This window comes from Bos indicus, chromosome 25 (genome assembly GCF_029378745.1).
Source record: "Bos indicus isolate NIAB-ARS_2022 breed Sahiwal x Tharparkar chromosome 25, NIAB-ARS_B.indTharparkar_mat_pri_1.0, whole genome shotgun sequence".
NCBI classification, from domain to species: domain Eukaryota; kingdom Metazoa; phylum Chordata; class Mammalia; order Artiodactyla; family Bovidae; genus Bos; species Bos indicus.
The window spans coordinates 35,052,296-35,076,702 of NC_091784.1; the positions used below are offsets into that span (position 1 = coordinate 35,052,296).

General features: G+C 49.9%; 1 protein-coding gene across 4 annotated transcripts in view; it reads right to left on the reverse strand.

Annotated features, from left to right (window-relative positions):
* HIP1 (huntingtin interacting protein 1) overlaps positions 1 to 20,842 on the reverse strand; it is a 136,557-nt gene extending 115,715 nt beyond the window's left edge. For all 4 annotated transcript variants that reach the window (XM_019987705.2, XM_019987708.2, XM_019987704.2 and 1 more), the window contains exon 1: positions 20,655 to 20,842. In XM_019987705.2, coding sequence (XP_019843264.2) covers positions 20,655 to 20,774 — 120 coding nt within the window. In that variant the 5' untranslated portion in view covers positions 20,775 to 20,842. The remainder of the gene's footprint in view (positions 1 to 20,654) is intronic.
* Between the last annotated feature and the right edge of the window lie 3,565 nt (positions 20,843 to 24,407).

The window sequence follows — 24,407 nt, forward strand, 5'->3', positions numbered from 1 at the left end:
AAAAATAAAATATTTGAATGGATGCAGAAAGGAATCAGTGAGTGGTTCTCTCTCTTGGAGTTGAGCAGGGACTCAACAATAGGGGGACAGGAACAGGAAGGAGCCTTTTTGCTTTTTTTTAACCAAGTAAGTATATTATCTCTTCAAAAATTAAGTAAAATTTTAAATGTAAAATAAAATACACAGCAGACACTCAGTAAATGTAAGTGAAGGCGTAGAGATTTCACAGAATCTCTTATTTAAAAACACTTATGTGGTTGTGTCGGGTCTTAGTTGCAGCATTTGGGATGCTTAGTTAAGGCATGTGGGATCAGCTCCCTGACCAGGGATGGAGCATGGGCCCCTGCACTGGGAGCATGGAAGCCCCTCAGATTCTTCCAGGGGTGTTTTATGGTCTTGCTGCTGCACTGACTAGGATCTGTCCTGTGGTACAGTCTCAAGCTGGCTGCTGATATATAGGCCAAAATATTGTTGATTTTTATAATCTCACTCCCAACACTTGTATTCCTTATACGGAGACTCTTTTCCATTGACTCCTCTGGGTTTTCAGTGACCAGGGCAGGGCAGGGGTCTAGGCTCATTCCATAAATGTGTTCAGACAGGCCAGTGATGAAAATGAGGAATGGTAAGGATGGTGGTGAAGGAAAGAGTGTATTCTCTGTGTAAAGACACTGAGTTCCATTTAAAAAAAAAAAAAAAATCATGTGCAGGCCAAATAAAACAAGCCCACAAAAGAATCCAGCCCTTGGGCCGCCAGTCTGTGGCCTCTGCTTGTAGTAGTCCCTGTTCACTCATGCTTTCCTCCGCCCTCTTCCCCTCAGCTACCCCACCCCAGTTTTCCAAAGCCTTCCTCCAGGCTCACCTGCCCCCGAGGGCTCCCCGCTCCTCCAGTCTGCACAGGGCTTCCTACTCTTCTCCAGCTGGCAGTTTTAGAACCAGTTGGGCTCTTTAATAAGCAACTTCAGACAGTTAATCCTGCCTCGCTGGGCTCCTCCCACCCTTTCTAGCATCCTTTGCTTCTGTGGCTAGCAGACTGCGGTGACCGGTGACCGTTCAGCTCCCCCGTTGTTCTTCCTGGGGTCTAGGAGCAACTTGAATTCAGCAATCAAGTCTGATTCATGCCTGACTCCTGGCGCCTGACACTGCAGGCGCTTAGGAAACCTTATCTGCTGAGTGATGAAGGCTGCTGGGCAGATCTTCTTGGCAGGCATTGCAACTAACCCACGCAGTCAAAGCCCTGATGGAACTCTGGAGAACCAGCCAAAGAGAACAGGGCCCCTGTCCCTCCGGGGACCAGGCAGAGCCTTCACAAGGGCAGAATCTGGTTTTTACACCTGTCACATAGAGCAAGCCCTCAAAAATAAATTTGTTGGCTGACAGACATGATGCTTACCACCTATACACCCACAGCAGAGACAAAAAATGATGTATGAAGGACACCAATAAGAAGACGGTGAGAAAAGTCTCACAGGGCTTCACGACCCTGGAGCACCCACGTGGCCCTTCACTGAAACATGCAAACTTTTACCCTTAAATGAGAATGACTGCCATCGACCCTCCCAGAGCTGTGTCAATGTTCACACTGTATTCTTATACATTTTATTTACGCTAACTGGTACAGTGGTCCTCCCTTTATAGAGATGTAAGTCGCCCAAGATCATACAGAGAGTGTGACTTGAAGCCAAAACTGGGACACCGATTTTTTTATTTATTTATTTTTTTTTGCCACATCAGGCTTGCAGGGTCTTAGCTCTCCGACCAGGGATCCAACCCATGCCCCCTGCAGTGGAAGCATGAAATCTTAACCACTGGACCATTAGGGAAGTCTCTGGGACACTGATCTTTCTGTTTTTGTTTGTTTTCTGTTTTAATATTTAGTCATTTATTTATTTGGCTGCTCTGGGTCTTAGTTGCAGCAGGTGGGGTCTTCGATCTTTGTTGCAGCACGAAGGGTCTTCAGTTGCAGCATGTGAATTCTTAGCTGCAGCATGGGATCTAGTTGCCTGACCCGGGATTAAACCCATGCCCCCTTCAGTGGATGCGAAGAGTCTTAACCACTGGGAAACCTGGGAAGTCCCTGGGACACTGGTCTTTGATTCTACCTCCAGCGTTCCTTTCTGGGAAATTCCAGGCGGGAACTCTGAAGAGAATTCTGAAGAGGAACCTGAGGCCTTAGCTCCCTGATCGAGGATTGAACCTGTGCCTCCCGTGCTGGAAGGTGAAGTCTTAACCACTGGACCATCAGGGAAGTCCCAAGCAAGTGAATTTTAAGAAGAACTAAATAGAAATTCTAGAAATCAGGGTATGTTTAAACACAACTAAAGAGAGAGTTAGTAAATGGGAAGATGAAACTGAGAAAATCACCTGGAGTGAAAACACAGAAAAATAGACAGGAAATAGAAATGAGAGATGAAATAAAATGGCAAGCAGAACAATAAGCTCCATGATGCATTTAATAAGAGTTGCAAAAGGGAGAATAAAGGTAAAAGTGAGAGGCAAAAATCTCCAAGAGATAATGGCTAAGACATCCAGAATTAGAGTAAAAGCTAACGCAAGTCCCAAGAACAATAAACTAAAATGCCAGTGTACAGAGTGCACCACATTAAAAAGAAAGAATCCTGAAAGCTGTCAGAGAGAAAAGGGAGATTATCCACAGGGGATTGACAATTAGGTTAACTGTCTGAAGACAACAGACTAGCAGCTTCAGAGCACTGAAGAAAATAACTAATCTAATCCTGTTGCATCTGTTATTCCACTTCCATCTTATATCCCAGCAGCTCAGGTAGCAGGAGGAGGAATGATCAGGCTCCTGGCTCTGGGAATGTCTCTGCACGGCACCCACAGGTATCTGGCCCAGCACCCCTGCCCCACCGTGTCCACAGGCACCACTTGCAGCCAAGATACCAAGAACAAAAGCCAATTCTGCTGAATGGGCGCTAAGGAGAAACACCCAAAATACCAGCAAACAGTCACCTAATCTGGCTTTGGAAAAAAATGGAATCTTAGGCAAAAAAAAAAAAAAAAAGGCTATAGGAAAGGATAAATCTTCTGGCTAAAAAAGTCTCAACAAAAGAGGAAAAGGAAGCAAAAGAAAATGGGCAGAGGAGGATCATCAAGTAGAGACTAAAGGAGACTTAACAGCAGAGCCAGAATCTGAAAATGAAGATATTTTAGGCTCCAAAGTGGTGGGAAACAAGGCAGTCTTAGACCAGTCTTAGTGGTGGTTCTTAGAAACCTTTCTCCTACAACTCCAAGAAGCAAGTTGCGTAACTATTGTAGAAATGGCAAGTTTTCTGGAATTCTGGAAACATATTTTTAAGAAGCTTGGAATCCCACCATATCCCTTGTTTGAATACATCTTTCTTTCGTATTTATTTATCTGGCCGTACGGGGCCTTAGCTGCAGCATGCGTTTTTGATCTTCATTGCAGCTGGATCTTTTTAGTTGCAGAATGCAAACTCTTGTGGCATGTTGTGGCATGTGGGATCTAGTTTCCTGACCAGAGATCAAATCCAGGCCCCCTGCATTGGCAGCACAGAGTCTTAGCCACTGGACCACTGAGAAAGTCCTAAATACATCTTTAAATACAAAAGTGCAACCGCCTTTTTAAGAGGTAAAAGTTGTGTGCTGGTTAATCTCAGCAAGACCAGAAATTAGTGGAATGTTGGGAGGTTTCTTAGATGTAAACTTAACATTCCATAGACTGTGAAGGGCATTATTCAAATCCCCTGAAATATACACAGCCCAAATGACAGTCATTTAAATGATCCATTTTTCGTAATTGTGTTTTTCCCTACTATATCACCTCTGTGTCTTCTATATGGTCTTTTTGTCTCCTTATCAGAACTGCACACTCTCTGTGGCAATATCATGCAAGCGAAGGTCCGGAATTTCCCCAAACCTGTTAATGTGCTGTGGATAGAATGTGTAAGACATCATATCCTGTGTTATCAGGACATTCCTCACAAAAGACTTACAAGTTAGCAATATATGAAGATTCTGAGCTCTGGTGTCCTCTACTTATGGATAAAGAGTTTCTAAATTTTAAGCTGGAACAGAGGCTGAGTAATTCTTTGGCAGTTTGGTAGCTCCATTGTGTAGGCTTTTTAATACTAGCCTCGGAACTGACGTTTGCGTACTGACCACCAAACAGGTACATATTGATAAAATCTTGGTTATAACAGGATGGGGGGGAAAGGATGGTGAAATACAGACATCTTCACACATATAAAGACTATGAGAGCCCACTGCACAGAGCTTCTTACAGAAAGAGGTGTAAGTTCAGAAGAACTTCCCAGAATAGTTCTGTTTATATATTCCAAAAGGAACATTTGCAAAACCAAACCAAACAAAAAAACAAAGCATCACCGCTGAAGCTTTATACTCTTGATGTTATCCTGACCACCCGATGAGCCCGAGGTGGAAGCCAGAGGAAAGAAGAGGTGGGATGCAGTTAGCCCCCACGGAAGCCCCACCCCAACGCCATCGGGGACCCGACCAGTGTGAGTGGAGTTTCAGTCCAGACCTTTCTCTGAGGCAGGAAGCGTTCTCTAAACTCTGCTTTTCACCAAATAAAGATCCCAGGGTCCCATCCCACTCCTTCCACTTCTGTCGTCTGGTCAACCAGCACTTGGGTGGGCTCTCCACTTAGGCCCCTGCAGTCCCAGGGGGTGGAGTTGGGGTGGGCAGAGCATCTCTTACACCTCCCTGTGCACTGCCCCCTCCCTGCCCCTGGGCGTGGCAGGGAGGTCACACTTGTCCAAGGTAATTTACCAGGGCAGGAGGTATTTTTAAATGGAGAGGAGAAGGAATTTTCAAGAAATGACTGGCTGGCAACAGAAATCTAAACCCCAAGCCCTAAGCTGGTGATTCTATAATTAAGACACTGACACCCCCCAGGGCGCTCGGCTCCCTGCGGACCCACAGAAAATCTGATATAACTTCACTTTTCTATCAATAAAAAAAGTTATTTTCTCCTTCTTCTTTGTTCAGACATAACATCACCAACACAGCTCTTTAAATATCTATGCCAGGAGGCTATATTTAGTGACTGTTTGGCCCTTAAAATGAGCCTGATTTCCTGTGGCAAAAAGTTTTCAGCAACAAGGAGAGAGGCCTGGAGAATTCCAAAGCACTGACAAACAGCGTCAGAGCTGGAGATGTTCAAACAGTGTAAGATAGGAGTTGACTGCTTTTTCTGGAGAGGTGACTGGCACCCAAGAGAGAAGGAGAAAAAGCCTAATAAAAGGGTGCTTGGTCTGAACACTCCCAGAGTCATCCCAGACGACAGCCTGACACCGGGCAAGCATTTGGGCCAATAATCATATATAGTAAATACTGTCCTCTTTCAGAGGGGCAGGAGGGAGATGTGTTTACTCATTCACTCACTCAACCATTTACTCACTCATTCACTCACCCATTCCACTCATTCACTGGTTCACTCATTCATTTACTCACTTGTTCACCCATTCATTCACTCGCTCACCCAATGATTTGTACATTTCCCTATAGGCAAATCCTATGGTTTGCACAAGCTCTAAGTCATGGGGCCAACAAGACATACGAACCATGAGACTCAGAAGGGCATCCCTAGAGAGGGTCCTTAGGGACACAAAGCAACTGGTTCGGGGGCCCTGCAGGGTGATGGGCTCTTCTGTGGGGGCCAATCGAGAAGGTTTCCCAGGAGGGGAAGCCACCACTGGCACTGGCTACTGATCTGGGCCCTCCCATTCAAATCCCTCACTGAGCCCAGATGTCAGTACATTATCCCATGCACTGGGAGCTTTCCCAAGCCTCGCCCCCTTCCCATGATAAGTAACCAAACTGGAACTGGAGCTAAGCTTGTCTGACTGCAGCAGGTGGAGGCTGGCAGCAGCGCATCTGCGAGACCACAGACAGGGTCCTCCATGGCCATTTCTCCCTCTGAGACCTGGGCCGGGGCAGGGGAGGGGGGAGCTCCGAGCAAGTCTTTTTTGGAGAAGGCACCCCGCCCTGCTGCCTCCCCTGATGCAGCCCAGACTCTCCACACTTTCCCTCCTCAGACCCCACTGTCCCATCCCTCCGTCTGTGGGGTCTCCAGGGTCCCCATGATGACCCAAGGGAGCAGTGGAATGTACATTTACTCAGCCCTAACGTTTGCCAAGCAACATGCCATTCTTTTTTTTTTTTTTAACATTTTAGTTTGAGATAATTTTAGACTTTCAGAAGAATTGCAAAAATAGTACAGAGTTCCCGTACATCTTTGCCTGGCTTCCCCTTATATTAACTAACATCTTATATAACCCTAGAAAAAATCATCAAAATGAAGAGATTAACTTTGCTACAATGGGCCCTGTGCTCAGTCGTGTCTGACTCTTTGCGACCCCTTGGACTAGAGCCCACCAGGCTCCTCTGTCCATGGGATTTCCCAGGCAAGAATACTAGAGTGAGTTGCCATTTCCTCCTCCAGGGGACCTTCCTGACCCAGGGATCAAAACCTGTGTCTCCTACACTGCAGGCGGATTCTTTACCTGCTGACCCATCGGGGACTAAGCCCAGAGTTTGGGGAACATTCCAAACCACCAGTGAACCTAAGTAAGTCTCAGGACAGGGCAGGCCCACCCTGAGGGAAGCCCTGCATTTATTCCCGCCTGCGCTTCCTGACTTTCAGTCAGCTCCCTCGAGTGCAGACACCATCAGGATCCTATAGTAACTCTGGGATTTCCCACCTGAGTTTTTGTTTTTGTTTTTTTAAATAGCACAGCACTTACTTGATCAAAAACAAAAAAAAATTTTAAGGTTAAGTAACTTACACCTATGATCTTCAAACTTGGAACTGCACCAGAGAACTCCATGGCCCAGCAGGAAAGAATGTTTTGAACAGGCTGCTGAATTGTTTTTCCAGGAGAAAATGTCTGTGAATAAGCGCCAAGTGTGGAAATCCAAAGTTTTCTCTATGGCCACAGAAAGCACGGATGAAATAACAAGTGTCCCTGGAGGTTTAAAGGGTGGCCTCTTTGGGTTCCACTGGGCTTCTTGCTGTAGCGCGAGTTACCTGTTATTAATACCATCTTGGATTAGCTTTTATCGCTGCCGTAAAAAAACTATCACAAACTGAACAGCTAAAAACCACACCTGTTTATCATCTCACAGTTCTGTAGGTCAGAAGGCCAGTAAGATCTCACTGGGCTAAAAATCAAGGTGTCAGCAGGGCTACATTCCTTACTGGGAGCTCTGGGGAGATTTCACTTTGAAGGTTATTCCAGTAGTTGGTAGGATCCAATTCCTTGCTGTTTAAGACCTGAGGTCCCCGCGTCCTTGCTGTGTCAGCTAGGGGCCACTCTGAGCTCCGAGAGGGTCCCTTGGGCCCTTGCATGTGGGCCCCTCCCGATCAGAGCCAGCAGTGGCAAGTTGAATCCTTCTCCCATTTGGAATTCCTCTGGCTTTCCCTTCTGCCATGTCTCCCTTCCACTTGGCAGTCAAGAGAAGATTCTCTGCTTTTAAGGGCATGTGATCAGACTGGCCCACTTGGACACTCCAGGCTCCTGTTTCTTTTTTTTTCTTGGCCATGCCATGCAGTATGTTGCATCTTAGCTCCCTGACTAGGGATTGAACCCACGCCCCCCGCATTAGAAAAAGGGAGTCTTGACCACTGAACAGCTAGGCAAGTCCCTTCTTTCCATATCTTGAGGTCCTTAATTACATCTACAGAGTCCCTTTTGCCATGTAACGGAAGATATGGCTATGCTGATGGTGGGGGCATTTTCTACCTGCTACATCACACTTCTGAGATGCAGAAGGAACACCAGTCAGCCCGCCAGTAGAACAAAAACCAGGAATCTTGGCTCCTAGTTCCCATCCAGGTGTGTACTGTGGCTGCACAAAGAACCACCTCTGTCCCTCCCACTGAAGTCTCCACTCCTAAAACATGCTCACATTTATCTGAACAGTGTTGCCAAAACTTTCGTTTCAGGTCAACATGACATAGATCAAATGCATTCACTTTGGTGGGGAGCACCTGCCCTGGGTGAGAATTGGGCCCCTTCCCTCTTCTGTTGCAACAACAATCAAACACAATCAGGTCCTTAAAATGCATCATTAGTTGACTCAATAAACATCTCCCAAGGTCCTTCTGGGTGCTGAATCCTGTGCACGGGGTGCAGAGCTAAGCTATAGGGGAGCTCATGGTCCAGTGTGGGACAGACACCCAGATAAACATGCTAACACAGAACAGACACAAATGTATGCGTGCTAAGTCGCTTCAGTTGTGTCTGACTCTTGGTGACCCTATGGATTGTAGCCCACCAGGCTCCTCTGTCCGAGGGATTCTCCAGGCAACAATACTGGAGTGGGTTGCCACGCTCTCCTCCAAGGGATCTTCCCAACCCAGGGATTGAACTCATGTCTCTTATATCGCCTGCATTGGCAGGTGGGTATTTACCTCTAGTGCCACCTGGGAAGACTGACGAAGAGAAATACCATTCACTAAATCTGCTTGGAGAAGGGAGGGGGACTTTCCACAGGAGTGGCCACGAAGGTGGGACTTACCAGATGGAAAGAGTTTGGCAGGTGGATAAAATGGGAGAGGCGTTCTGGGCAGACGAGAAGGCTGCCACCTGGAAAAACCCAGGAGTGGAGAAGCCTGGGTCATGCTGGGAGCACTCTAAGGTGCTTGGCGGCGGTGGCTGGACATTAAGGCTGGCAAAGCCTGGCTCTGTGTCATGCCAACAAGCTTGGGTTTCAGCTTAGAGTTACACATAACAGAGGTTTTTAAAATCTGGAGTGATATAAATACTTGGACCTCTTAAAACCCAACTCTGGCAGCCAAGGCAAGGGCAGAACTTATGACAGTCAAGACTGGAGGGCAGGAGGGCCAGGTGGGCCGTGCAATAAATAGCTAAGTCTTGAGATGAAGGCCTGAACTCAGGCAGGGTGGCGGAGAAGTTGGGGTGATGTGAGACGCAGTCAAGGAGACAAGAAGAGTAGGACTCGATGACTAGCTGGAGAGGTCCATGCAGAAGAGAGGGGTCTCTTAGAATGAGTGGGACAATTCCAAGTGGAACGGCCTGGGATGGTTTGTAAACTGAGTTTCTCTGAAACTGAGAACAAAGAAGAATGAGCAGGTCTGTGGCAGGACGTGGAGTCCAGGTTTAGATGGACAGGGTTTTCCTTCCCTTCCTTCCTTCTTTCTTTTTTCATTGCTTGTGTTAGATTTTTCTTAGCAGTAACAGGACCTCGGCTGCACAGGGAGGTCCCATCCTGGAATAAGGATCTCAAGGGAAGCAGGAGATGGCAAGTCACTTCCAGGCATGAGTCAGGGAGATGGCAATCAACAGGAAGTCCCCAAGGACCACCCACAGTTACATCAAAGGGACGAGGTTTCCAGGGTCCCTCTGGGTGGCTCCAATTATGCTCATGTGATCCCAGATTCAGGGACTGTAAATCAGGGTTCACAGTTCAGAACTGGGACCAAAAATGGCTGATGCTCACTCAGTCCTTCACCAAAAAGATTTTATCCTTCATTCCACAAACCTGTATCGAGAGTTGCTCAGGGCCAGACGCTGTACCAGGAACTTGAGCTGACAAAGAAAAGGAACTCGACGTATATCTTTTTGGAAACTTCCCAGGTGGCTCAAGTGGTAAAGAATCCTCCCGCCAATGCAGGAGACCCAAAAGATGTGGGTTCAATCCCTGGGTCAGGGAGATCCCCTGGAGTAGGAAACGGTAACCCACTCCAGTATTCTTGCCTGGAGAATCCCAGGGACAGAGGAGCCTAGTGGGCTACAGTCCACGAGGTGGTAAAGAGTTGAACATGACTGAGCAAATGAGCACACACATGCTAACCCTGGAGAGGGAGAGCCCTGGGCTCACCTGTGACTCCAAGGGAAGCTGATCTTGCTCAGAGAGGAAACCACAGCACTCACGCCTGTGTATCTTTCTGATGGATTATGGGAAATGAGAGGGAAGAATATAGCATCAGTTAAGCCAGATCCAAGGAAGACCAGAGAAGGAATATGCATCCAGGCCAGTATGGGAGAGGGGCACGTGGCAGCCTAGGTAAGACGCGCTAACTCACAGAGCAGTCACCAGGGGCTGGCCGCGGGACCACGCAGCCAGACAGAGACCTCAAAAGAGCCACTGTTAGGTCAGCATCTCTGCCGTGTGCCCAGTTGACACTCCTCAAGCTCCCAGGTTCTCACAGTGGCTCATCACGCCTTGTTGTTCAGTCGCCCAGTGTGTCCGACTCCTTGCAACCCTATGGACCGCAGCACGCCAGGCCTTTCTGTCCCTCATCATCTTCAGAAGTTTGTCCAAGTTCATGTCCATTGCACTGGTGATGCCATCTCATCCTCTGACGCCCTCCTCTCCTCCTCTTCTCCTTCATCATGTCTGGCTTGATCTAAATCTTTGGAGCAGGAGCCAAGTCTGAGGTTCTGTGCCTACCATCTGGGTCTTTGGTTTATTCAAATGTGCTTTCTTTTGAGCTTAGAGACATACTTTCTTCTCTCATTCTCTCCTTTGAGAACTTCTCTCTAATATATTTCATATTTAACAGACATCCTGAGCTGGGGCTGGTGTAAAGCCTTCTGCAAGACACTGGGGCAACTCACCAAAAGATGAGTGAGGAACGAGCACCTGTTTGCTACTGAGGGAGGGAGACACAAGACACACGTCAACGGGAGCCGAGGGCACCATGCTAAGTGTGGCCTAATGATAGGTGTCACCCGCCCCGCTCCGTGTTACAGCAGCGCTCGGAGTGTGCAGCTTGTAGACGCATGATTCATAAATCAAACACTTCCCAGCTCTAGGGCAGCGTCAGAGGCACTTTCACGGGGGAGGCTGTGTTTGAGAGAGACCTCAAAGGGTGGGTGGATATCTAAATGGCAGGTTCTTACTTAGCCTCCACGAGACAGTCTCCTACTCCCTGGAAAGAGGCTTTTTATAATCTTTTGTATTCTGAAATATATAAATAGAGAGAACTGCATGAAGCGAAAAAGTACAGCTTAATGAATTATCATAAACCACCATCCAGGCCAGGACACAGATGCATGGCAGAACCACAGAAGTGCCCCTGCTCTGAACACCCTCCCCCTCACTCATCTCTCCTGCACTCAGAGGTGACCTTTATCTGGGCTCTTAGAATAATCAGTCCCTTTTGTCTTTACAGTTTTATCATCTATGCAAGCACCCCTAAGTTCCAGTTTTGCTTTGCCTGTTTTTTGAACTTAATATAAATGGAAATCTTCACAGTTGTCCTTTGAGTGTCCGTCTCTCCCCCCGCCCCCAACATTGTGTTTGTAAGAGTCATGTTGTGACTTAACCCTGGTGGTCCAGTGGTTAAGACTTCGTCTTCCAATGCAGGGGATGCAGGTTCGATCCCTGGTTGGGCAGCTAAGATCCCATATGTCTCATAGCCAAAAAACAAAACATAAAGCAGAAGCAATATCGTGACAAATTCAATGAAGACTTCAAAATAAATGGTCCCTGTCAGAAAAAAAAAAGAGTGCCCCATGCTGTTGAGGGTAGCTATAGTTTATTTTCACTGCTGTACAGTAGTCCCATGAGAGACAAGATCACGATTTACTTATCCATCTACTGCTGATGAGCTCTTGAGTTGTTTCTAGTTTGGGGTTATTACACAACATGATTATGAATAATACTCTTCTATGAATACCTTTTGGTGCGTGGGCATACATTTCTGTTGGGTATATTGCTTGGTGTGGACTTGGTGGGTTACTGAGTGTGCTAATCTTTAATGCTGTTGTTGTTCAGTCACTAAGTGGTGTCCAACTCTTTTGCAGGCTCCCCTGTCCTTCACTATCTCCTGGAGTTTGCTCAGACTCATGTCCATGACTCAGTGATGCTGTCCAGCCATCTCATCCTCCGCCACCCTCTTTTTTCACCTTCAATCCTTCCCAGCATCAGGGTCTTTTCCAATGAGTTGGCTCTTCACATCAGGTGGCCATTGGAGCTTCAGTTTCAGCATCAGTCCTTCCAATGAATATTCAGGTTAGGATGGACTGGTTGGATCTCCTTGCAGTGCAAGGGACTCTCAAGAGTCTTCTCCAACACCACAGTTCAAAAGAATCAGTACTTCGATGCTCAGCTTTCTTTATGGTGCTATGCTCACATCCATACATGACTACTGGAAAAACCATAGCTTTGACCAGAGAGACAACCAGGCTGCTTTGAAGTACAGCTGCCCCAGTGTCCGGCCCATCAGCAGTCCAGGAGCGCGTTCATTGCTTCACATGCTTGCTGACACTTGGCACTGTGAATTTTTTCCCCATTTTCATTTCTTTCATCCTGATGGGCATATAGCAATATCTCAGTGTAATTTCAATTTTTACCTCCCTGCTTACTAACAAAGTTGTCCACCTTTTTATATGTTTATTGGCCATTTGCTTATCCTCTTTTGTGAAGTTCCTCCTGCTTGTTTCTCTATTGGGTTGTCCTTTCTGGTTTTCCTTTTTTAAAACATATTCTGGATACAGGCTTTTCTGACAGTGCTGTGCTGTGCTGCGCTCAGTCCTGTCCGACCCTCTGTGACTCTATGGACTGTAGCCCGCCAGGCTCCTTTATCCGTGGAATCCTCCAGGCAAGAACACTGGAGTGTGTTGCCATTTCCTACTCTATCTGACAGTTATGTTGTGCTATGCTTAGTCACTCAATCATGTCCAACTCTTTGCAACCCTATGGACTGTAGCCCACCAGGCTCCTCTGTCTTTGGGATGTGATGTATTGCAAAATATCTTCTGGGAGGAATTTCAAATGTCCAAATAAATCAATTGAAACAAAATCTAGGGAGTTAAAAAAAAAAAAAAAAACCTCTGTACTTTTTTGAAGTTACCAGCCTTGGCCAGGCTTCAGCTTTAGGAGTTTGGAAAAGAAAGTGTACAATCTGAGATCAGACCCACCAGGTTCCAGCCTCAGCTCCTCAGCCACTTCCTGGGTGCTCCTGGGCAAGCCACAGATGCTCTTTGGGCTTCAGTGTCCATGCCTGAGAACTGACCAAAATTACCTACTGCCTGGTTGCTCCGTGGCTGAAAAGAGGTTACTTGTAAACGTACTTTGAAAACTTCACACAGTGGTAGTTAAAAGAAGTGACTGGCCACACTGGCTTCCTGAATAGCCCAGCTTCCTGGGCTCTCTGAGCACTAATAGCAGAGGTGGCAGTAAAGCGCGGCCTTTCAGATCCAAGAAGATGCGTGCTGTCTCCCCCGCAGGCTGTGCCAGACGACACCTTGGGTCCCCAGCCCTCTCCCCGCAGCGTCAAACTTCACTGCCCACAGCTGGGAACAGGGCTCCTCCCTGCCTGCCCAGACAGGAAAACAGGAAGCAGTCACCATCCTGCCAAGAGGTGGGGCTGACAAGTTCCCTTTCCCAGGTGGGCACCTCTCCAGGCCGCCAACCCTTCTGGATGCGGGAGAAGCCCTGGCCGCTGGCCCGTGGTGCTGCCGCGCCAGGCTACGCCCCGCACCCCACCCAGGCCCCCTGCACACTTGGTCCTGAGGTAGTGGAATTAGTGGGCCCGCAGATGGGGAGCATAAAACGAGCCTCATCAGTGCCTTGCGAGCGAGCAACTCTTTCAGAGCCCAAGTGGGGCTGGGAATCTTCTCTCCTGGACCACACGGACACACCCCATCCCTTCCTAAGGAGCAGCACCATCCTTTCGTGAGCCCCACATCACTGGTACCCGAGCCCCATCCCACAAACAGGGGGCATTTGGGAACCCCTTTCAAGGCAGCAGTTGACAGCTCAGAAGAAACAAGTGTCCTGATCTTAATGTGAAAGGTTGCTTACAGGAGTTCTAAAAGCTGAAATATATATTTTTTTAAAGCTGAAATATTTGAGACCTGGAAGGACCCTCAGAAATCTTTTCCAGCCTCCTCATTTTGCAATGAGATGCAGGGGCAGAGCCAGACTTCCTGTTCCTGTACTCATCCTAACATCCCCAGACTTCCTATTCTTATACTCATCCTAACATCCCCAGACTTCCTGTTCCCACAACCATCCTAAATTCTTTTATGCTCTGCCCCAAACTCCAGCGCCTGCACAGAGGCCACTGCCCTTGGCCACGTCCAGGGGCCCAGGACACCAGGCCGGATTCTCTCCCTTCCTGGTAACCTCTTCTAGCTCAGAAAGATCTGACCTGAAGCAGAATGAAGTCCCGGGAAGTCCAAGACCACAGTTTGGGAATGTTTATCAAGTGTCTGAACTTGATGGAAATTCAAATCATTACCCGTGAGCCTTAATTCTGTTTCCAGCCCCATCAGGCTCTTTCCTGAGTGAACTCTCCAACCAAGCTCTCAGGAGCTGAGTGATGTACTTCCACGGTACCCTGGGTGCCCAGGCCTGGCACACAGGGCAGGCATCTAGTGAGATACAATTATCAGGGAAACTGAAGGAGACAGAGAGGGAACCTCCGAAATGTGCAAAGAAAAGCGTTCTGCAAGCAGAGGCCTGCCTACGGCCCCAGGCTGCTGTAGATCCTCTGACTGCTGTACATTCACATGTTTGGCAAACAGGCCCCAGTGCCTGCCTCATGCAAGAGCCCGCTAAGACTCAGACCCTGCCCTCGAGAGCTTCCAGTCTTAGGACTTCCCTGCTGGTCCAGTAGCTAAGATTCCACACTCCCAATGCAGGGGGCCTGGGTTCGATCTCTGGTCGGGGAACTAAGATCCCCTATGTCAAAACTAAGACTCGGTGCAGCCAAATAAATAAATACTGGGAAAAAAAAAAAGAACCTCCAGTGTGGAAGGGAAGCCAAGATGTGAGCATAGATGAACAGGAGAGACACACAGTAGGGAATGGCCCCCGCACACCTGAACCAGATGACAGGAGCTGCCTGGTGGAGGATGCTCTGTAAATTAAGGCCTGCAGAGGACAGGGGTTAGGGATCCCGAAGGCACCACACCCTGCAGGGTCTCTGGGCAGCCAGCACAGGTTTTTGGAAAGAGCGAGTTATACGGGCAGTGCTGGGCATTAGGGACAATCCACCAGTCATCAGGCTCTTTGAGGGGGCAGGAAGGATGGGATTACAAAGATGCAGGCAAGAGGAAATAGGGTAGGGACAGCAATAAGCCAAGGAGAGAAGGATAGGAGAAACATCATAGAATACAGTGTGGCAGAGCGGGCAAGAGGCAGGGAGGGCTCCCGGCGGATCCTGGGAGATGATGGGAGTCATGGCAGCAGGGCTCAGGTGTTCACAGGCTGGGGAGGCCCAAGTGGAGTTTGGGGCATGAGTGGTTTATCAGGGAGCAGATGTCCAATGGGAAGTGGTCACGGAAGCCAGGAAGTCGGTGTCATGGGGGTGAGAACAGAAACCATCAGATGGAAATAAGGGCAGAGGAAGTGGACAGGAGGTAAAAGAGAAGTGGGGTGAGGACAGAGACTTGGGGATCCCAAGTTTCCCCAAGGGGAGGAAGACGGACGAGAGCCAGAGGGGCCCAGGCAGTGCCACAGGGCTGGCAGTCGGAAAAAACCAGGCTCGCGGGCCGATCTTCCTGGCTTTGAGTCCCAGCTCTGTGATTTACTCACTTCAGAGCCTTGAGCTGGTTATTAAGCCTCTCAACCTCAACTGCCTCATCTATAAAACAGGGTGGGGTCCTGGTGGCTCAGAGAGTAAAGAATCTGGCTGCAATGCAGGAGACCCAGTTCGACCCCCCGGGTTGGGAAGATTCCCCTGGAGAAAGGAATGGCAACCACTCCAGTATTCTTACCTGGAGAATTTCATGGACAGAGGAGCCTGGCAGGCTATAGTCCATGGGGCCGCAAAAGAGTCGGATGTGACTGAGTGACTAACACTTCATAATCTGTAAGTTTTTTGTAACGATTAAAAGGGGAGGTCTGTGCAAGGCCTCTATATTTGCACAGAGTAAGTGTGATCGATGCTGGCTTTTCTCATTAGTATCATTGGGAGGAAACCAGAAGAGAACAAAACCACAGAGCCAAAGAAAGCTCTCAGCATCCTTTCTAGTTTTCAGTACTGACTAAGGGAGCAAGCAGGGGACAGTATACAGAATCTTTTATGTTAGAAGCGATTTCGGTGTAGCCAGGTCTAAGAACCACTGATCCCTCCAGCCCAACCCCAAAATTTTTCAGCTGGTGAATTGAAGGCTGAGCGTCTGCTGAAGATCATGTTCAAGATGGCAGATGATGTAAACGTGGAGAAGAGGCCTTGCCATCTGCTTCTGAAGCCCTGGCTGGTCTATTTGCTTGCTGTGTGACCTTGGAAAAGTCATTTGGCCTCTCTGAGCCTGAGCTATCAAATAAGATAATGGCTATAAATCACCTAGCAAGTCCCTAGGACCCAGCAAGCCCTTTACAAATATTTGTTTCTGTCTCCTGGCTCTTCTCATTATATGATTGGTTAGCATCTTTTACTCTGTCGTGGGCTCCATCCAAGAGAGTGTGACTAAGGGTTTGTCCCTTCCTCTGTGTTTCCAGAGCCCTGTGCTCTCTTCTGATCCCAGCACTCAGCTGCCACAGAGTGCAGCAGCTCAAACTTCCCTGTCTGGTTGAAATATAGGCTCTGATGCAGCAGGTCCTGCCCTGCTACTGGCTCCAGTGCTGCCGGCGCCGTGGGTCCTCTGTCCCCCTTGGAGGAGGCCCGCTGTGGCCGGTCCACCTCCCCGCTGACTCATGAGCTCCTCTGGGGCCAGTCTCTTTATCTTACTCATCTCTGCGTCCCCTTCACAGTATGTACTCACTAAGAGGATGTTGAAAAAACAAGCAAACCATGGAGAAAACCATTTGCCAGCTAAGTAAATACAGACAGGACATTTTGTCTGTGAGTGGCAACCCTCCTGATTCATTCCAGAATCGCCCTCTTGGCTGATATAAGGACAGTGTGGTGGACAGGGCCTGAGACCTAGAACCAGGGCCTAGAGCCCCAAGTCTCAGGTTTGAATTCTGACCCTTTCATTCACCAACTGGCAGTCCTGGGCAAGTTACCAAGCTCTCATCCATACAATGAGGGTGATAACACCCAACCACAGTGCAGTCCCAACAGTGCTAAAGCTTTATAAACTGTAAAGTGCTCCAGGCTACGTATCATTATTACTGTAGCTTTTTTGAGGGCAAGAACTGCTTTTTATGTCCCCAGAGCCTGAAGGGTGCTGGTGATGGGCTGAGTGGGGGGCACACCGGGGGTCTAGCTGGAGCCGGGGGCTGGCAGGGACAGTGATCACATGAAATAGAAGGATGATCCCAGGAGAGTTGAGGAGGGAAGGCTTCCTGGAAGAGGCTGACAACCGGTGGGAAAACAAGTCTGGTCTGAGGGCACAGACAGCTGGAGCACAAACCCGACCAGAAGGAAAGTAGGGAACTCAGAGTCCTTGGAGGGGCCTGGGGCAGGGCCACCAGCTGACAGTGCAGAGACAAAGCAGGACCAGGAGGGAACTGGGGGCCATTAAGAAAGAACATCAAGTAATTACAGATGTGCCCTGTGGCCCAGAGCTTAGTTCCCCATCCAGGCCAGGCATACCAGCCGGGGCCAGCCCTTCACTTTGGACCCAAGACTACCGTCACTTCACCACTAACACCAGCCCCGGGCACATGAGGACAGAAGTTAGAGCGAGACACCGTCCCGCCCTCAGGAAGCTCACGGGGTGCTGGGGTCACAGGGAAACGGGGACAGGACAGGGAGCAGGTGCAAGGCGCAAGGCGTTTGGAGGTGGGAGGAGCCGATTCTGCTCCGTCCACCTTAACTGATGAATCTCATTCACACCTGCCTCCAGACCATACCTTCTCTCCTGGAATGCCCCATCCCTCCTCCCTACCCAGCAAGTGCCGGCTCAGGCTGAAGGATGGGGTTCAGACCTCGGAGGGCTCCCACCCGCTTCGCACCCTGGCAGCCTGGACTTGAAGCAATCACTCCTGGTAATCACTGCATTAACCAGGAACACTTGTGTCCCTCTACTGACCAGTTCATCACAGCCTGCCCCAGTACTTGGCCTTTTTTCTGGCCCCCTCCCCCCCTCAGATTATAGCAATCATCACCACCACAGTGCTCCCCAGTTTACAAAACGCCTCCATGTATATCATTTAATCGAGTCTCCCACAATCAACCTGTGAGGTAAGTAGTATCCCAATTTTGCAATAAGGAACCCAAGGCTAAGAAAAGTTGGAAAACTTGCCTGGGGCCACACAGCCCCTCCATGTGCCCGGCTATCAGACTTCAGCCTCTTCCAGCTCCCATTCCAGTGCTCTGCCCAGTACTCAGAGGCCACACAGAGATGCGGTTAAAGGTTGGGATCACGACATGCTGTGTGACCTTGGGCAAGTTACTTAACTTCTCTGTGCCTCAATTTTCTCCAGGTAAAATGTGGTTGATACTCACCTCATAGGTCCTTGTCAATATCACCACATAGCACTTTACTGAGATTAAAGAAGGTGATATAATAAACTACTCAAAACAGTGCCAAACACATAATCAGTTACAATCATCAGTCTGCCTTCACTGATTCTCATGCTCTCTTAACTCATTAAATTTTTTTTCTAACTCATGTTTATACGGCTCAGACAGTAAAGAATCTGCCTGCAATGAGGGAGACCCGGGTTCGATCCCTGGGTTGGGAAGATCTCCTGGAGAACGGAATGGCTACCCATTCCAGTATTCTTGCCTGGAGAATTCTGTGGACAGAGGAGCCTGGCAGGCTGCAGTCCATGGGGTCGCAAAGATTCAGACACAGCTGAGTGACTAGCACACCCATACATTGGATAATTAGCCATTAAACAATACACATTTTTGCAGATTGACTAAGGTGAGGTTTTAGGATTATTCTCTTTCCTTTTCTTCACTCTCTTATTCCCCTAATAGTTTCAACAACAGAGAAACTCTTTTCTTGATTCATTCTACCTCCCTTACAGACACACACACACACATACACACACACAAGCCACTAGCTCAAATCTGGCCAATTATCAGTGTCCCACAGAATGTAAGATACCGCCTAACACTGACCTAGACTCTCCTTGTTGGGACGTCCCTGGATAGCTAGAGAAACTTTCACAAACCTAATTTCCATCACTATAATGGGTCAAACTCTTACGTGTATTTCTCTATTGCTCCAGTTTTTACTGGAGACTCTAGAAGGAATGAATTACCATTTATTTTCCTTGTCCATTACAAGAAAGATTTACACTGTTTCCTGGAGCAAGAAGCCTTATGTGCCCAGACAGCTAGACAAGGGCATAATGCCCATAGCAGACAAGTATCTTCCTTCCTTTCTGGGGTCCAATCCACAGAGTCAGAAAATAAAGCTTAAACCCAGCCAGACCCTGGGAGAGAGAAGTAAAGAGCCTTCTCTCCCATCACATGTGGGGTAGGATGATGACCTAGGGAGGGGACACTGCCTACTTTACACCACCCAGACAAACCTGCAAAGGGCCAGAGGTGCCTGGAAAAAGAAGAGAAGGAAGTCCCCTGGGTTTTCATGAAAACCTTCCTTCTTTGCAAGATTCCCTACATAGAACACTCAATCAGGACCTCACAATCTTTATCTAAAACCCCACTGCCCTTCCCTCACATGGTACTAAGTTTGGGGAGGGGGGGATGGGGAGCAGAATAGAACAGCAGAACCAGCTTCTGGCAGCGGAAGCCCCCTGGATCTTCAAAGGTTCCACTCCAAGAGCAAGAGTGAGCACGAGTCAGGAACAAACCTGCCCATACAACTTTGGCAGTAGGATTAAAAGAAGTGCTATGCCCTGTGAAATGGATTTTGCATACAAACGAGCCGATGAACACCATAAACATGTCAGCTTTATTCAGTCCAATCAATACACCAGGCATTAAAACTCGGAGGTAAAAATGGATTGTGGCTTTTTGTTGATGACAGTGAGGAATTTTGGCCCCTAGCCCTGCTCAGGCTGGACAAATAGGGCAGGCTGCCTATTAGCTGTCAGGCACATTTGGGGGGATGAAATCAAAACCCCGATTCAGGGTTCTGGGCACCCCGGGACAACTCAACTTGACCAGAATCGGGGCCACTGGTCCAAGAGCCTCAATTTCTGTCCTTGGGCCGGCCCCCTCCTCCAGCCCCCGGTCATCTTCCAAACTCGGCCACACACCGCATTTCCTAAATTCCTTCCTCCCGGCTCAGACCCCTTCAGTCCGGTCCTCCGAGGCCGACAGCTGGGGGGTGGTGTGAGCCAAGCTAGAGGCACAAGGAAGGGGATGCTAGGGATGGGGGGAATGTCAACGTAGTCCTGAAGTGATCGAGCGGAGAGGACAGGGCGCCCCAGCCTTCACATTCCCGACTCAGCGCCCCACTCTCCGCTGCCACAAATGCGACCCCCCTGTGGCCCCCACCCCAGGGACCTTTCCCAGCCTAGGGGCACCCCTTCCATTCGGCCCCCTTTTCCCGTTCCTTCCCCTCTCACCGCCCCCGTGACCCCTGCCATGCCCCGCTGGGACCGGCTCCAGTCGGTCGCGCCGCGCGGATCGTGCCAGCTGCTCGGAGCCGCCCTGCCCTCTCCCCCAGGCCAGCCGGGATGCCCCCGGGGTCCCCGACCTTCCCGGATCGCCCTGACCACCACACAGATGCCCCCGTGCTCCGTCCTTCCCTGGGCCTGCAAGATCCCTACTCCCTTCGAGTCCCCTCCAAGACACTGCGGGATGCCCCAGCCGTGCACGACCCGGGGTGTCCCCCCCACCCCGCCCCGGTCCTCACCTGAGTCCGCTCAAAGCTCTCCCGCTCCGCCGCCTCCATCCCCGCGCCTACCCCACGCCGGCTCAGCACCTTCGGCAGGGGGTTGGGGACCTGCTTCATGGAGCTGGCCATCCGGTCCATGTCGCCGCGCGGAGCCGAGTCAGGGGCCCTGGGCCGCCCCGGGATCCCCACGGCGCCGCCCGCCCCTCCCTATCCACTGGGATCCGGCGCTAACGGGAAGGCGCCCGCCTCCCATTGGCTGAGAGCGCTGCTACTCTGCCGAGGCCCCGCCCCCGCCCAGAGGCTTCCCCGTCCGCCCCCGCCCTCTCCAGAGCCCCCGCCCCGGCCCTGCCCTGCCGGGCGCTCCGGACCATCAGACGCGCCGGGACGGGCCCGGAGGCCTGTCGGTCACCGGCCTCCACCGCCCCTGGCGGGGGCGGGCCTGACCTGCCCTAGCCCGCCCCTTCCCCGACGCCCAGAGCGCGGCTCTCCAGCCCCTGGCTGCACCCGCGCGTTCCCCGCGAGCCGCACTCTCCCAGTTTCCCCACCCCACCCCGGGCGCCGCGAGGTCCCGGCTTGGTTGGTGGGCGGGGGTCAAGCTGGCGGTGAGCTGGGCCTCCCGCAGGGAATCCGGGCCCGCTTGGGACTGGCCTGTTAACTCTTTTCGGGCCGGAGACAGGAGCGCGCGCGATGGACCAGCTCGGCGGCCCGCGTCCCAGGATGCGCTTGCCCTGAGGCCGGGCCTCCGCAGGTTGGCTCAGCGGGTCGCAAACCTGGCCGCCGTGGGTGGCGGCTCCCACCCTGCTCCCACCGCCTTCTCCCTCGTCCTGCCCCTGCCCCGAATCCCTGCCCATCCCTTTTGTAATGTTCGCAGACCAGGGAGCGCTGGGCTGGGTCAGTGGAAACTTCTCGACACCTTTCCAAACCTCTCACCCTCTGGATCTGGTCAGGATGTATTCGTTGGTAGAAACCCATGTGGACATTTTAATATTTATCCCCGGCTCTGGGACACCCCTCCCATCCTGCTCCGTCGTCAGCCAAGGTACTGACGACAGGCGTGTGGGGGATGGAGGGGGGTGGAAGTAAGATCCTTAGCCGAGATGCTGAAGAAAGTTAAAAGTTTTCTGTTCAAATGCCAATTTTGGTGTTTTAAAAATAAATGCTTTTTTGCAACTCAAAGTAAAGAAAGGCGTTACTTTTTTTTTTTTTTTGACTAACAGCTTTTGAAAAAATTCACACATTCAATAGAGAAGCAGTAGAGGGGGTGGGCCTATGTAGGCACCGGGGAGCCTCTGCCGGCTTTGCCAGCTGGCATCGTGTGGATGGGATTCTGGGGGCGACGGGAAGGAAGGGAACCAATGGGGAGACACCGGCAGTAGGTGAGAGCCCAGGAGGGCCTCCACTAGCAAGCCAGGAGAGAGTTCAATCCTGTGGGAGGTTCTATGAATCAGTCAGTTCAGTCGCTCAGTTGGGTGGGACTCTTTGAAACCCCATGGACTGCAGCAAGCAAGGCGTCCCTGTCTATCACCCAGAGCTTAGTCAAACTCAGGTCCATCGAGTTGGTGATGCCATCCAACAATATTCTCTGTCGTCCCCTTCTCCTCCTGCCTTCAATCTTTTCCAGCATCAGGGTCTTTTCAAATGAATCAGTTCTACGTATCAAGTGGCCAAAGTATTGAAGTTTCAGCTTCAGCATCAGTTCTTCCAATGAATATTCAGGACTGATTTCCCTTAGGATGGACTGGTTGGAGCTCCTTGCAGTCCAAGGGACTCTCAAGAGTCTTCTCCAACACCACAGTTCAAAAGCATCAATTCTTCGATGCTCAGCTTTCTTTATAGTCCAACTCTCACATCCATACGTGACTACTGGAAAAATCATAGCCTTGACTAGATGGACCTTTGTTGGCAAAGTAATGTCTCTGCTTTTTAATATGCTGTCTAGGTTGGTCATAGCTTTTCCTCCAAGGAGCAAGTGTCTTTCATTTCATGGCTGCAGTCACCCTCTGCAGTGATTTTGGAGTCCAAGAAAATAAAGTCTGTCACTGTTTCCATTGTTTCCCCATCTGTTTGCCATGAAGTGATGGGTTCTGTGAATAGGTTTGGACAAAGGAAATGAGGAGGAGGGAGGAGGCAGTGTTGGGGCCAGAATTAGAATTTTTTTTTCTTTCTAAAAAATATTCCTTTATTTGATTGCACCAGGTCTCAGTTGCAGCATTCGGGATCCTTTAGTTTCGGCATGTGGGATCTAGTTCCCTGACAAGGGGTCAAATCAGGGCCCCCTGCATTGGGAGCACTGAGTCTTAGTTACTGGACCAGCAGGGAAGCCCTAGAATTTCTATAGAAGAAGGATTGGCATATGATGGAAGGCTCTTCCCTGGGGCTCAGTGGTAAAGAATCCACCTGCCAATGCAGGAAATGTAGGTTCAACCTCTGGGTTGAGAGGATCCCCTGGAGAAGAGAACGGCAACCCACTCCAGTATTCTTGCCTGGGAAATCCCATGGCCAGAGGAGTCTGGCAGGTTACAGTCCATGGGGTCGCAAGAGTCGGACACGACTTGGGGACTAAACCACCACCATGGTGGAGGGATCTGCACTGAGGCTACAGTTGCATCGCAAGCACATTGGTTTTGCCTTCTCTTAGACTGTGTTTGGAGGGGAGGCCTTGGAGTGGCTCCCCTTGGCTTTCTCTGGGATGAGATTAGCTGGCACCTAGTTTTCCAGGCTTTGCTCTAGTCATGGAGACGAGGCACCTGACAAGAACTGTGGCCTAAGGTAGAAGATCAGTTACCGAAGACCCCAACCTCCACCCCTCCCATCCTTTCACTTCCTACTAGCGCCTCCTACTGGCCAAACCCAGCTGGAAGAAGAGGGCTAAGGTGATGGGTCAGGTACCGCCCTCCTTCCAGGCTCAGAGCAGAGTAGATATGAGTGGAGGCTAGATCTAGAGCTCCCAGCATGGGACGGGGGTGGAGGGGGCCCTCACCAGAGTGTACCTACCAGGAAAACAGACAGGCTGCATACCAGTGTCACCTCCTTCTGTCCATTCTGCCCACCTCCTGCTCCGGACCCAGCTAAAGAGTGATTTGTGAGCCTTTGCCCAGAGTTTATAGCTTCAGTAAACAGGGGCCCTTTAAACAGGGATTAAGGGATCAGCCTACTTCTTATTAGAATAAATCAGAGAAGGAATCGGGAATTTGTGGTTTGGAGGCACCCTGTGGAGAAAGACTCAAGTGAGTTACCTTCCTCCGTGAAACTCAAGAGTGAGTTAAAAATAAGATTTCCCACTTGCCGCAGCAGCAAAACCCTTTGCCAAGGGTTGAGGGAAACCCTCCCCCAGGATGTAGATGATAAGACTCTGCTCGCTGCTTTCAGTTCCTCCAGTCTCTCCAAGCAATGTTGGGACCACTTGTTTTATATGTTCTGGGGATGCCTGGTTTCCAGATATGGAATCTATCTCTGGGAAACCCATTGTGGGAGTCATAGTTGTCTTATTACCTGCCTCTCTGTAACTGATGAAATCTTCCCCACCCCACATCTAGTTTGAATTTGATTTAATACCTTGTGGTGGTGGTGGTTGTTGATGGTGGTTTAGTCACTAAGTCATGTTCGACTGTTGCAACCCCATGCATTGTAGCCTGCCAGGGTCCTCTGTCCATGGGATTCTTCAGGCAAGAATACTGGAGTGGGCTACCATTTCCTTCTCCAAATACTATAGAACACATAAGCTGACCACATTATTCCTACAGGATCCTGGAGCCCAAGTATACATATTTT